The following is a 15,884-nucleotide window of genomic DNA, read 5'->3' as shown; positions in this document are numbered from 1 at the left end:
ACAAATGCTCCCTTTTTAGCTCAAAATACCGTTTTATTATCCCAAAAATTCCACTTATTGCTGCAGTCCTACAAACCTAACCTTAAAATTGAACATTAACTCAAGGATAAAGTTACAGTTTGGGGAAAAGTCTTGTACTCTGGAAAAATATTTTCCCGTAATTCTCTAGTAATTGAATCCACAAGTCTTACATCTTTTTTTTTTTCTTCTTAGCCATGAAATTTTCTTAGGGAGTTCAGTCCCATCTTTAAGCCTGAGATACTAAATATTTAAACTCATCCTTATAGAAATAACCCTAGACATACAAGCTTTATAGTTTGCTTGTTTCTTCAATAATACATCCATCATGAAATCCCAGCTGATCTGCCTGAATCACGCTGTTCAAACAGATGTTAAACACATATTTAAAGTGTCAGCCTGCTAGCATACTCCGCTATGTTAGCCATATCTCGGTTTCGTCTGTATTCACAGCACAGCTCGTACGCCGGGGGGGTTTTACGGGTCACCGATCGTGGATTTGTTCCCTCCTTATTATTATTCATCCATCTTACGAAAATAAAATAAATAAACACTCGGTGGATTGGCAGATTACCAACAAGCTTGACATGCAGAGGTCCTGAGCACAGAAAGCTTCTCTTTTTCTTCTGCTGAAGAATAAAAAAACCTCCCCAGAGACGGGTTATGGAGAAGAAGGGATTTCAGTCCATTAATATAAATAGAAGCAGAGTTTTTCTTTGATATTATATTTTGAATGGAAAAAAAAGCACTGATGCTAAAGGGATCAGTGCGAAAGACTTTGCAGGGGTTTCTAGGTCTTGTTTTTGGGCTTTTTTTAGTTTTTAAGCCTGAACGCTTCCACAGACACCAGGGATTAATCAAACGTTCACATACATGCACACAATAATAGATACATAGACAAAGGGGAAATGTATTAAACAAAAAAATTGCTTCGGTGAAATGAAAGAAATGATGGAGGAAAAAAGTTATTGATTTGTTCTAATTGCATTTTGGTCAAAAGTAAACGTTGAGAAATTGGATACATTTGTGAGCTGTAGAAAAATGTATACCTCAATTTTACACACTTATCATGTTTCTTCTCTGTAGTATATTTAAAAGACTTACACTATATATACAAAAGTCTTGAGTGGCCTGCTATAGAGCTCTGACCTCAACCCTATTGAACACCTTTAGGTGTTTTACTCAGCCCAGGCTTCCTCACCTCACCTACATCAGTACAAACAACATACCTTCTTCTATAGGGCTTATTTTTTATTTGTATTATTTTCAACATTGTTTATAAATAGTGAAGGCACCCAAACTATAGATGAACATGTATAGCATTATGTAGTAAACAAAACAAAAAAAAACAAGAATATGTTTTATATTTTTGAAGTAATCACCTTCTGCTAGTGAGAACTTTGTACATTCTTGGTACTGTATTCTCTCAGTCATGACGTAGTCACCTGGAATGGTTTTCTAACAATCCCCCAGAAGTGTTGAGTGCTTGTTGGTTGCTTTTCATTCACCCTTTGGTATAACTCATCCCTAACCCTAGATCATCACACCACCTCCATGCATCACAGTATGAAACACACATACAGGAACCAGCTGTTCACCCCTGTACATCTAACAAAGACACGGCAGTTATCTAAGCAAGTTTCTTCTACTTGTTCTTTCCAAAGTAATGTTTTCTTTGCTGCAATTCGACTATGACGGCCTGACTCACGCAGTCTCCTCTAAATGTTGAACAACGTCAGCCACTTGAACCCTGAGACAAATGTATGTAAATCCTTGGTTTCTGAAGCTGGTAATTATAATATTTTTTTCCTCTGCAGCAGAGGTAGCTTTTAGTTTGACCTTTCTTTTGATGGGCCTCCTGGCATTTGATCGTTTTAAAGACTGCACTTGGGGATACATTTAAAGTTCTTGAGATTTTTCGGATTTCAGATTTTTTGTTTCTTAAAAAAATGATGGACTGTCATCTCCTCACTTAATCAATTGTTTCTTGCCGTAAAATAATTGTGTACACTAATGGCACCCTTTCCTCTGCACGAGACAACTGATGGTCTGAAGCGAATTAAGAAGGCAAGAAATGTTACAAATCAACCCTTCACAAGACAAACCTGTGAATTAGAAATCACTACCGCATGAATCTGATTAGAGAATTCCATAAGTTTGCCAAGTCGCCATCAATGCTGAATGGCGCTACTTGGTACAATCTAAAATATACAGCATACATGGTGAAAAACTATAGAAGGTCAATCATAAAAATCAAGCCCCAAAAAAATTTGAAACACCTCAGTGATGGCAAGATCACAGGTTTCATCTCTGACAGCCATAAAAAAATATAAAAAAGAATTTCCCAGTTGACGTGACCTGTGTTCACCCACTATACTCTTCTATCCACATCCATATAACCGCCTGTCTAAATCCCTTTCTAAGAGTCAAGTATGCCTCAGAGTGTGGCTCTGTGTGGACACAGGAATCCATGGCGTTCACGTGCGGGGATTGTCTGTATTTTCTATCCCAAAGGTATCCAATAGGTGTGTGGAGCTCTATAGCGAAAGATCTTCCTCTCCAAACCATGTACATCATATCTTCATGGAGCTGGATTTGTGCACATTGTTATGCTGAAACAGGTTTGGATCTCCAAGTTTAAGTTAAGGTCAAGTCAAGTCAAGTCAAGTTTATTTGTATAGCGCTTTTCACAACAGACATTGTCTCAAAGCAGCTTTACAGAAAACAACAGTGAAGGTGAATGGTGTGCGTTTGTCCCTGATGAGCAGCCGTGGCGACAGTGGCAAGGAAAAACTCCCTTAGATGATATGAGGAAGAAACCTTGAGAGGAACCAGACTCAAAGGGGAACCCATCCTCATATGGGTGACATCAAAAGTTTGGTCATAAATCTTCCAACAGTTAAGGGAAACTTTTATCCTCACACATCCAAAAACATTATATACAAAGTGTTCCTAACTTTAGTTTCTTTTGGGAAAGATATAATTTTGTCCACAAAGTGTCTCACCTTGCGGTACAAGGTCTCAGATATGGAACCATTTATCTTCTTCTTGATTTCCTCCATAGTCCTTGTCTTCGTTCATAATTTATGGTTTCTTTGCTACTTTTGGTTTGTTTGCACTGTTTGCACGAACTAATATCTTCCCCTGCACATGTCCTGTGCCGTCTCAATCACCCGAGAAACCACCGAGGATTAGCAACTTCTCCATTTTGTAACAGAAAAATGCTTCCTTGGGACTTAGGTGTTTGTCTTTTTTTGTCTAGCTGAGAATGGAAATGCATTTTACATTAAGCAAAATTAGCATTTAAATAATTTTATCTTGGTGGACGCCATGACATTTTGTCACTAACATACCTTGTGTTTTTGTTCAGAAAATCAGAGCTCTATAGTTGTAATCACGACACTGTGGTGACGTTCCCCAAACCAGATTTGAGGTAGCTACAGTAGATTCAACACAAATTAACAGCACGTATTTTGTCTTTTCCCCTTCGCTCAATCATTTCTCCCACAGATTTTATGTGTATGCACTGACTGACAATAGCAGTTTTAGCTGTCTATGCTATATAAAATTATGAATGCTATTGCTTAAACATGGATATTGATTTGTCTAACAAAATAAAACGTTCCAGAAAAATACTAGCAATTGCTTCTTTAATGGTCTAAGAAATCTACAAAAAAAGATTTAAAGATCTAATGTCAATGGAGGGATAGAATAATACACTCTGCCCATGCTAGCATGTGGCGCTTGTTACTCTTCTCAATTGAGCAAGAAAAATCAATTCTGCAGAGAAACCCCCCTCCAATTAGCATGACATTTTGTAAAAGGTCATCCAAATTAATGGAACATGTGAGAGAGAAAGAGAATTGTGGCATTTCAGAATTTCGTTTTGTAACCGACATTCTGCTGTAATGTTCATGTTAGACACCTACTTAAACCCACCCACTTGTATGGACATTTCCACTGAGTTGAGGATGGGATACGTTAGCGGGGTGGGGATATACAATACACCAATCAGGTGTAACAAAATAATGGGCATAGACACACTATCTGGTCTGTGTCTGACACCATACTATCAGAACCAGCATGAACTTCTTTAATGTGAGCTAAATGAGCTCGTCTGTTGGATCGGACCACACGGACCAGCCTACACTTCGCATGTGCATTAATGAGCCTCGGCCGCTTGTGACCCTGTTGCCGGTTCACCACTGTTCCTTCCTTGGAGCATTTTTGATAGATATTGACCACTGCAGACCAGGAACATTCCACAAGAGCTGCAGTTTGGTAGATGCTCTGACCGAGTCGTCTAGACGTCACAATTTGTGGTCCTTACGCTCGCCCATTTTTCCTGCTTCTAACATCAACTTTGAGGAGAAAATGTTCTGCCTTATAAATAAATCCACCCACTAACAGGTGCCATGATGAAGAGAAGATCAGTGTGATTCACTCCACCGCTTATAATGTTATAATGTCAATGTTATGCCTGAATATTAAGAAACTGGAAGTGAGAAGGGACAGTCGGATGGGTGTAGACCTCTAGAACAACTGTAATCATCTACATTGTAAATAAGACAATAAGAAGGGCTTGTTTCATAGTAATGATTTGATGACAAATGCAATGCTCTCCAACTGTCTTTCTCTGGTTTTGGTTTGTTATTTGTTAAGTTGAAATTGATTTACATTTCTGGCATTTGGCAGATACCCTTAAATAGAGTTACTTACTGTTATCTCAGTTATAGTTATACCACTAAGCAAATGAGGGTTAAGTGCCTTGCTCAAGGGCCCATCTGTTGGGCAGCTGGGTGGTGCTGGGACTTGAAGCCGCGATCGCCTCCTTCTGAGCTAGCATCTCCAGACCTGTAGCACGCCTGATGTGTGACAAGTCACTTTTAGCTAAATACATGATCTGCACAAAACATTGTGGACACCTGACCATAATATATTTGTTTTCTGAAAAGCCTATTTCACATTGTATCCCCATTTGCTGTTATAATGAGCTCTTCTCTTCTTGGAAGAAGTTCCACTAGATTTTGTGGAGATTTGTGAGAGATTCAGCCACAAGGGTGTTAGTAAAGTCAGGTACTGATGTAGGGGAAGTGAGGCGGGGGGAAGTCAGTGTTCACATTCATCCCAAAGGTGTTCAGGGTTATAACTCTATAGCAGGAGATCCTCCACTCCAACCCATGTACACCATATCTTCATGGACCTGGTTTTGTGCACAGGGGTAATTTCATGCTGGAACAAGACTGGGTCTTCTAGCATAATGTTATAATATAATTAGATAATCTGATATAGAAGCCAAGCTAATAAAAAACAAAACAAAACAAAAACTTTGAAACTATGCTTGGTTGAAGTTCAGCAATTCTCACACTAGGACACGCTGCGAATGTATTATTCAACACCTTGGTCTGGCTCAATGATATACTTTCACATCTGGACAGCTGTACTTTGTTCGACAACTTTCGCTCATAGACAATTTTCATGATTTAATCACACCCCACTATTCCAACCACAGCATCCCAAAACATCTCATCGACTACGTTAGAATTCTAACCAGGCCCAGAGTGGTTCCGGAGTCGCCGTCTCTCCTATTCAATGTGTATGTAAAAAAGATCAGGAAAGGCAGATAGAAAGACTCACCAAATGAAAGCTTCCATCTCACGCTTTTTATCTTAACTCTGCCTTCCTCAATGTTCTCCCATTCCAGAGGTAATAAATCATGTCGGCGCTTACAGATTGGAGCCGAGTTCAGTTAAACGGACGTTTCTTAAGGCTAGCATCCTTCTATTTTCTCCTTCTTCTCTTTCTCTTGCCATCCCCCCGTCTTTTTTGTGGATTTCTAAATGTGCATTTTAACAGCAAAACCCCGTTGTGCGGTAAGTGCTAAACGCTAAAGGTCAAGGTTTTGTAAAAGATTTTCTACATGTCTCTGTTTGTTTTGAAAGCGCAGACTCTTGTGGTTTTGGAGCCCTAAAAGCTGAAGAGCGCAATCTAAAAGACTTCATTAAGTTAAGCAGGTTAAAGGTTCTGAACCAAGATCAGATTCTTCTGTATTAGTCAAAATGCAACACAACGGAGATTTGATCAGTACCGCGATGTTTTGTTCAGAGAAACCTTGCTAGATGCACTGACCCAGTCCCAAAATAAGCACTTCTTTATCAATGATGTGTATTATTGAAGATTTTTTTTAATCTGTATATTGCTTCTTGTTTTTTTAACACAGTCTAGACACCACAAGACTCTTGAAGACCACTGAAGACCTCTGAAGGCATACTATGGTATCTGGTATCAATAAGTTAAAAGCAGATCCTTGTAAGTTATTGAGCTGTGGACCCTTTGGATTGGACTTGTTTGTCCAGCACATCCCAGAGACACTTGATTGGATTGAGATTTGGCGAATTTGGAGGCCAAGTCAACACCATGAACTTGAAATTCTTCATCAAATTCTTCTTAAACCATTGTTGCAACGTGAAAATGCTGGGGGTCATTATCCTGCTGAGACAATCCACTGGAATCCACTAAGGTATCATTGGCTACGCATCGAGACCAAGCTGCCATCTCTGGGACCCTGAGTAACCCCATAGCTGCTCAGGTGTATGAATTGGATAAATGCAAGTAGCTCTGGATGAAAGCTTTTTAAAAATGATAATTATTTCATTTTTAATGTAATATTTATACATATAATTTTTGTTTTCATTCAGGGCATCCTGCTCCATTCTACTTCACTCTTCTATACACACTGCACAGTATTACAGCCATAATCACATTATCACACGAAAAGAGGTAACATGGATTGTAATTTATAATTAGAAAGCTGACTTTCGGCGGATGGCTTCCTCTAGGCGTCGTCACGATCCTGACATTTTCTTTCCGATTCTTTTTATTTCTTTTTGAATAACGGATTTTCACAGGATGTTCCAATTCTGGTAACTTTGTCCTGCAGTAATTTTGAAATCCTCTTGATCTTGTTCTTGATTCTGTTTTTTCAGGAATATTCTCTCACAATCCAGCACAAGATCCCATATCGCAGTTCGGTCATAATAATGATGTAACATGAGGTTTACACGTAACATTTTACATAAATAGCTGTTTATATAAATAGGTGTTTAAATCAATATTGATATGTCTGAAAAAATTTACTTTCGAGCCACTATGTATAAAATGAGAGATAAAATAAACACTAGACATTTCATATGGAGCTCTCATTTGCTGTTATGGTAACCTCCACTCATCTGGGAAGATGTTCCACTAGATTTTGGAGTGTGCTTGTCGAGATTTGTGGAGATTCATTCAGCCACAAGTGTGTTCGTAAAAAAGTGTGATACTTATGCAGGTAAGGTGATGAGGCCTGTGGTGCAGTCAGCAGTCACATTCATTCATATTCAATAGGGTTGAGGTCGGAGCTCAATAGCAGGAGATCTTCCACTTCAAATCACATGAATTTTCATGGAGCTGGCTTTGTGCACAGGGGGGTTTTCATGCTGAAACAGGTTTGGGTCTCCTAGCTCAAATGAATTGAAAATGCAATGCTCCCACATCCAATAAAATTGTATTTCTCCAACTTTGTGTCAACAGTTTGGGAATGAATGGAAAAGTCAGGCGTCCCAATACTTATGCCACCACTATGGCGTATTTTAGCCTGAGAACAAAATGCTTGCATAGCATTTTATATTCGAAATTATACCTGTGTTCTTGAGATCAATGGTATGTAGAAACTTCTGGTCTACGTCATGATAAAAAAAAAATAAACAACTCGTGATCACATTATACGAATATGAATAAGAACTCACATCAGGCTTTCTGCGAACTCGAATAAAGAATCACAATCAGGCTCGACTCACTTAGCGACCTTTACAAACAAGAGCTTGGTAATCCTGACTGGCGTGTCAGCCCGGGTGACCCATTTCCACCTGTCAGCTACTGAAACCTCTAATCCTTCTGGCAGATAACATTTTCTGCAGATATGAGACATATTTCATCACTTCGGTCCCTTGTGTTCGATTGCCTCCGAGGCAGAGGCTTAGCGCTGCCGGTATTCATGATGCACAGGGACCCTCAGGCCCGAGGACAGTCTGGGTAAATTAGCCACCAGCGCTAACCTATATGCCTGCATCCGTCTCTGGACCCGGTAGAGAGAGAGAGCAGAGAGCAGAGCTGACCTGACGCTCGGCCAAATGGGAGGACAGAGAGCGGTGACTCAAATCCAGACAGCTGTCGTTAATGAGAGAAAGCAAGTGATTTGTGGGCCGCCATGCCAGCCTCTTCTCTCTGCTCGGCAAGCACTTTACACACAGCCAGAGAGGCGTTTAATACAAGAGCCTCATTCTGCTGCGGCCAGTGTCTGTTTGCCTGTTAAACTAACTGTAATCAGATGAATTGCCGGTCTGTAAATTTGCACTCGATGTTAGAGCCCCATGCTACCATGGATTAGACTCTTTGTTAACCCCAAGCTTTAATTAACTCTCATTTAGTCCTAATCTTTAAGTCTTTGCTGCTTGTTACTTCAAATCATTTCGATTCTTGGGTTTTGAAGCTCCAATGTTTCTTTTTTTTTTTATTCTTAGCCACAATCTAATCTCTTGGTCAGTTCCAAGATGCAAGACTCTGCTTCTCGGTTAGTCTCTAAGGAGCAGTGGTGGATGAAGTACACAAAGCATGTACTTGAGTTAAAGCAGAAATACACTCGGTAAAATAAACTCCAAAAAAAGTACCTTCAAATCTACGATTTTTTATGACGATTATTTTCCTATTATAATTTTTTATCACAAGACTCTTCACTTAATCAACTCAGTTTATGTGAAAAGATTTGAATGTGACTCTCAGCACACTGATCTATTAATAGAATGATATTATTGACTCAAACACTGATTGATTTCTATTACAATTATCATAAACCCAAAACCTTCTAAAAGAAAGTAATTGAGGCCACCGTTGTGTCGAGTCTGGAGATTCTTCATCATTTATTTCTCTCTAAATGTTCTGCTTGATGTTGAACTGATGCTGAACTGTATGTTGGTGATCAGTAGATACACCAAGCGCCAATCAGAACGAGTTTAAACCAGAGCGAGTAAATTTGACTTTGTTACAGTAAAAAATCTCCCCAAATGGTAATATTTCAATAAAGTACAGATAGGTGAAAAAAGCCACTTAAGTACAGTAACGAATTACATTTACTTCCTTACTGTTCACCACTGCTAACGATCAGACTCTTGGTTGATCCTGTTATCCCTCTGATTGCTTTCTAGTTCCAGAACTGACCTCATGGTTTACACAACATGCCTAACTAGGATTGCTAATTTAGTTATTCCGTCATACCGCTCACGTCATTGTGCAGGTGAGAAAGCGTGACTATGAGAGTTCGAAATCTTAAAACTATGTTAGGTTATGCCCAGAAGTAAAAAACCTTATTTCGGCTTCTCCCATTAGGGGTCACCACAGCAGATCATCTGTATTTATGATCCACATGTTCGATTTGGCACATGTTTTTACGCTAGATGTCCTTCCTAACGCAACCCTCCCCATTTATCCGGGCTTGGGACCGGCACTAAGAGTGCACTGGCTTGTGCAACCCTAATGGCTGGGGATGGTTCCCTGACCAGGGTGAATTTGAGAAAAGAAATACACTCCTAAACACGTGTGAGACACTTTCCTGTACCTAGTAATATGCGGTGGAAAATGTAATCCAGCATGCAAAACTGTGTAACTGTTCGATAATTATTCCGTTTGGATCAAAACCATTTCGCTAAATGTTATGAAAAAATAGGAAAATCAGCCTGAGGCTTTGTTCATGTTGTGGCACTGACCTTGAACCGTTAAGTCCTGCACTAACATCACCCTCACAAGGGATTTAATTATCAAGATTACCAAAGGCTACCGCTCAGAACGTGTACATACTCTATGTCCCTGAACCCTTTTTGCCTATGCACGAGCGCTGACCAAACTCCAGCTAAAGCAGTCAGTGATGCACGTACTGTTCACTCTGAATACACTGAATAATTAACCAACTGATTTCCAATCCAGGGCTGGAAAAAACTCTCGCAGTGCTAATAAGCTTCTCCAAACAGCACACTGTGGATAGTGTTTAATGCCATGGCGTCAGTGGACTCCGAGTACATTAGTCCTTTAGCTACTTTAGGTGTATGAATTTATATAAGATTTTATTCAGTCTTGTTTGGGGTATAGGATCTCCATCCTTGTCTTTAGTAGCATTTAAGGCTCTGATTACTTTTTTACTTCTAACTCTTTGAAACTTTTAATAATCAAATTCTATATATTTTCCGATTATTGTAATATTCCAATTTTATTGATAAGTCTCAGTTTTAAAGGCTTTAATTCTTGGTTAATCTCACTATTTTAGACTCTCTGTCTTGGTTAGATCTAATCTACAACCTTAGATTTTTGGTTAGACCCAATCTTTAAGGCCCCGACTCTCACAGTTTCAATCTATAAAGCTCTGATTTTAGTTTAGACCCAATCTTTACATCCCTGATTCTCACAGTTTAAAGCTTTAACCTTTAAAGTGACCTTTAAAGCTTTCTCTCTTGTCAAGCCCACGTTTATAGGAACCGGCACTTGGTATGTCCCAGTTTGTGAGGTTCAGGTTCTTGGTTCGTCCCAATTTTTTAGGGTCTGATTCTTGTTTTTTTTCCAGTTCTTTGTTTAGTCTCAGTCTCAAAGGTTCTGATTTCTGATTAATGATTATTTATGACTCTCACACTTGTTTAACTCCAGTCTTTAAAGCCCTGATTTCATAATTGGTCAGAATCTATAGGCCATTCCACTCCCAGTCTCTTACGAAGCAACCACTGGGTTTTGAACCTCCAGGTCTTTATGTCACTAAGGAGCAAAATCTTGATTAATCCAAACTAAACAAGATCATAATTCTTGGTTAGTCTCCAAATTTGTGGATTTCAACCTTTTAAAATCTCCGGCTTTTATTTAGTCATTATCTACAAGGCTCTGTTTTTTGGGTAGTCCATCTCTTAGGGTTCTGGTCTTGTTTTTTAATTTGCTAATTTGTTGTTTGAATCACTTTTTAATGATCTGATTCTTGAATTATCCCAATCTATAAGAGTTCAGACTTTTGGACAGTTCCAAGATTTAAGGCTCATGTTCTTGGTTAGTACTAGATTCTAAAGACCAGACTCTTGGTAAGTTTTAATCTCTTTTTTTAGTACACGTTTGTAAGGCTCTGATTCTGGCTTAGTCAGAGTCTGGTGCATTTTTCTTTTGTGCAAGTTCAATGTTCTGGTTCCTTGGTTAGAGTCAATCTTCAAGGCTCTAAATCCTGGGGTTTAATCTCCAGCATTTAGGATCTAATTTATAGTTAATCCAGGTCCATAGGGCTAAGGCTTTCAATTTGGGTATTCAATTTGGGTATGTTTTTGTCCCTCTGCACTCTGGTTAGTCACAGTACAGGATTTATTTCATTCATACTTTCATTTTCACCATGTAAAGAGGTCTTGAACGGAGAGTACCAGGGCATGAGAGTTCGGCTGTATACTTTTCTTCATCGTGGACGAATAAAGGTGTGCAGAAACCGATTTTCTCCACACAATGCACAATGCAATGTAATTTCCTTCAAGAATTTAAAGATGCAGATCTCAATGAAACGGGAAAAAATGGCCACGATGACCGATTTCTATTACGGCTGTGAATTTGAAAGTTTTTCAGGGTCAAACTTGGGACATGGTGTTCAAACAGGAACAACACGGATCCTTTGCGTATTCTTGCTCTCTGCACTGGGATTGAAAATCGCTGGTGAAGGCCCAGCTGCACCAGTGCCTCGAGTCAATACCGATGCAGTTTTCTGTCAATATTATTACACTCCCATGTGGATTCTAGAATTCCTTTCTGACATACTGTATGGTCTTTATATTTTCCTCCACAAACTGCATTATGTTTTACGTAAATCACATGTAAAATATCATAATAAATGTCTATATTGTATTTGAAACACTTCGCATTGATTCCATGTCTTTTTTTCTTTCCAAAAAAGGCATTTGACAACAATAGAGAAAAACTTCACCACAGGCCACAGGAGGATGCCTCGAACACGGCATGGCTTCAATCTCACATTTACTGACTCGAGACTTTTTTTTTTTTTTCCCAAAAGCATGCAACATAATGTCAGTCAGCATAAATAATTGTGCGGCTTGTCTCCTGACAATGACATTAACAAGTTTCGAGGCATTTGGATAATTGCACGAGGCTCAGGTAGCAGATGAAGAGGTGTAGGTGTAGTTTGTCGTATTGCAAAAGGTTATTACGGGACATGTATCTGCAGGGACTAGAAACAACGCAGCACTCAGTTAAGACATAAGATGGACGTTATTAATTAACTAGAAACTAACCAGCCAATAAACACATGCTGTAGGGAAAATAATTGATTCCATATTCAGATTCCTCCTAAAGATCCATGACTCATTACAAAAGACAAGAAGGTTTATAGTTTCTTTACATATTAAGATTTAATAACATTTAAATCCCAGGATTACCCCACGCCCCCCAGCCCCACACACACACACACACACACACACACACACACACACACTTGCACATATATCAGAGGATAACACTCATACTGAAAACTGTTACTGTCCTAAATCCTACCCAGCTTTGACAATGGAGACTATTTCCATAAATCACTACATCTCAGATTATACGTGGGGGTCAGTGATGAGCTGTTGCTATGGAAACGTATTAGAGCAAGCACATTAAATAATAATAATAATAATAATAATAATAATAATAATAATAATAATAATGATATAAAACACCTCCTGGAATATCATTATATTACATTATTCCTTATTTGTTGACTTCGTTTGAGGTCTTTTCTTTTAAGTGTCAACGCTTTTTGTTATATTGTAGGATTTTTTAATTGCAGTAGTTAATGATTAATAAATAAAGAAATAATGTTTTGATCAATTGATTAACAAGCTTTGTAAAATCCTAAGCATGTAAAACATGAAGTCAGGTGGGGATTATTCACAACAACACCTGAATGAAGGTTTTTTTTTTTTTTTGGGGGGGGGGGGGGGGAATTGCTGATTAATAGATTTTAAATGGTGATTTCATTTATAGAATTTACTGATTGGTTGATTTCCAAACAATACATTTAAACATATGAGAATGTCCATGTGGTACATGAGCCATAATGTCATTCATTCATAGATAGATAGATAGATAGATAGATAGATAGATAGATAGATAGATAGATAGATAGATAGATAGATAGATAGATAGATAGATAGATAGATAGATAGATAGATAGATAGATAGATAGATAGATAGATAGATAACACTTGCAGACACTTGGGACGCTGGGTGTAACACCAATAACGCTTTCATTCATTGTGTGAACGCGTGCGCGCGCACGTATACACACACACACACACAGAGAGAGAGAGAGAGAGAGAGAGAGAGAGAGAGAGAGAGAGAGAGAGAGAGAGAGAGAGAGAACAACCCTCTCTCTACCTATCGCACTTCTCTTTATCCCTTAATTAACTCTCTCACTCGTTTCTTCCGCGTCTCTCGGTTGCACGCGCGGCGCACGCACACACACACACGCGCGCGCACACACACACACACACACCGTGTGTTCATTAATCGCGCAAACGTGAACAGAAACGCACTAAAACTACTCCACAGTGTGTTTAGTGAAGAGAGAGAGAGAGAGAGAGAGAGAGAGAGAGAGAGAGAGAGAGAGAGAGAGAGAAGCCTCACCGAGGGTGAAGTAGGGCAGCGCGGTGTTGTCCAGGTCGTCCAGCACAGACACGGCCCCCGGTACATCACTCCGCACGAACAGCAGGAGCCGAGAGTCCGCCGCGCCCGCGCTCCCGGAACCCACGCTCAGCTCGCTCTCGCGCAGCACGGGCAGCGTGGACACCGTCACCGTTTTGACCTCGCACGCGCCCGCCGCCGCGTCCTTTTCCGTGCCGGGCTTCGGTCCTCCAGCCGCGGTCCCGGTCCCCGTCACCGTCCCGGACAGGAAGTCCTCAAGCGAGAGGAAGAGGAGGAGAGAGAGGAGGAGGAGGACGAGCCGCGCCGCACTCCGCGCCATTCCCCCGGTCGGTCCCCGTCTGTGGGCTTGTGTTTTTTGAGCGAAGCGCGCGGAGGCTGCGCGTGCGTTTATAAAGCGGTTGCGTGTGGGCGCGCGGGGGCGCGCGACTCCGGCCGGCAATGCGAGCGGCGGGGCGCAGGTGACTGGGTGCGCTCGCGCGCTCCTCCACCAATCCCACAATCCCAGATTCCCAGAATTCCACCCGGCCCGGACTTGATAATAATAATAATAATAATAATAATAATAATAATAATAATAATAATAATAATAATAATATCATCAACATCACAATGAAAAGAATAAAACCATCAAAGAAGAATCTATTATTTTTATTTTATTTATTTTATTTTTTTGTTTGTTTGTTTGTTTGTTTGCTTGTTTTCCAAGGGCCTTTTAGGTAGATTTTTAACCACAGACAGACAGACAGACAGACAGACAGACAGACAGACATATAGATAGATAGATAGATAGATAGATAGATAGATAGATAGATAGATAGATAGATAGATAGATAGATAGATAGATAGATAGATAGATAGATAGATATCAGCAAAATCACTGGGTGTAACACACTTTTTTTTTCCAGCCATGCTACTTTTCCTTTTAATTAACTTTTCCTTTTTCTATCTATCTATCTATCTATCTATCTATCTATCTATCTATCTATCTATCTATCTATCTATCTATCTATCTATCTATCTATCTATCTATCTATCTATCTATCTCTCTGTCTGTCTGTCTGTCTGTCTGTCTGTCTGTCTGTCTGTCTGTCTGTCTCCATAGCGGAAGTTTACAGCATGAACTTAGTAATTGTGGTTTTCTCCCGATAGCATCCTCCTCATCCTCCTCTTCCTCCTCCCTGAGTTTGTTCCCTGTGCCCTTCTACCTGATTACAAGATCTGCTTAAAATGCCATCTGCCTGTCAAAACAGATGTGTCTCCTATCAAACACTCACTCCCTGAGGAGTCATCCCTGCAGAGTCTGCAGCTTTCCTTCTCCTTCCTCTGTGTGTGTGTGTGTGTGTGTGTGTGTGTGTGTGTGTGTGTGTGTGTGTGTGTGTGTGTGTGTGTGTGTGTGTGTGTTACTGAGCGTCCTACCTTGGGCATGGTGCTCCACTGTAAACTAAAAACAAAGTGTGTGTGTGCACAAATTTTAAACTGCTGATGCCAAAAAGAAAGGAACATGGGAAGACAGATACATGGATAAAAAAAAAAATAACAAACACACATTTACGCAAGCATACACACACACACACACACACACACACACACACACACACACACACACACATATCCTTTATACTGTATGCCTTTAATAAAGGACAATCACATGCTTTTTATCCATGTATTTTATACTTAGATTATAGCAGCGATAAACATTCTGTCCCTCAACAGGGAGGGGAAAAAAAAGTGAAAAAGGAGGACTTTGGTGAAAAATGTATGAGGTTCCAACCTTGGAGACTTCCACACCCGTTAAAAAAAAGATCTGCTTAAAGAAAGATCACCACACCAGTCTGTGTACAATCAGCATTCCCAGTGAATAAGCTGTTATCAGAGAAACACTTAAGTTCTGATGGTCCGAGCTCCTGTAAGTAGAACTGAGACCTCCGCAGCACCATGGTGATAAAATGTTGATTTCAGTGACTGCGTTACTTTAACACATCATGTTTTGCAGTGAGGAAATTTTGAGTCAGATACTAAACCGGCGCAATGTGCACTTAACAGCTAATGGAAGCCATTTGAAGACTTCCCAAGCCGGATATCGGAGACAGATTGCTGTCAGGATTGCCTCGAAGGCCACGCTG

The 15,884-nt window shown here is 39.9% G+C and overlaps 1 protein-coding gene across 2 annotated transcripts in view; it reads right to left on the bottom strand.

The window, feature by feature from the left end:
- Positions 1–14,258, bottom strand: part of astn2 (astrotactin 2) — a 360,332-nt gene extending 346,074 nt beyond the window's left edge. For both annotated transcript variants that reach the window (XM_083531246.1, XM_083531247.1), the window contains exon 1: positions 13,744–14,258. In XM_083531246.1, the coding sequence (XP_083387372.1) occupies positions 13,744–14,080 (337 nt within the window). In that variant the 5' untranslated portion in view covers positions 14,081–14,258. The remainder of the gene's footprint in view (positions 1–13,743) is intronic.
- Between the last annotated feature and the right edge of the window lie 1,626 nt (positions 14,259–15,884).

Source organism: Silurus aristotelis (assembly GCF_946808225.1).
Source record: "Silurus aristotelis genome assembly, chromosome: 26".
Taxonomy (NCBI): Eukaryota; Metazoa; Chordata; class Actinopteri; order Siluriformes; family Siluridae; genus Silurus; species Silurus aristotelis.
This window is presented reverse-complemented; position numbering and strand designations above follow the sequence as displayed.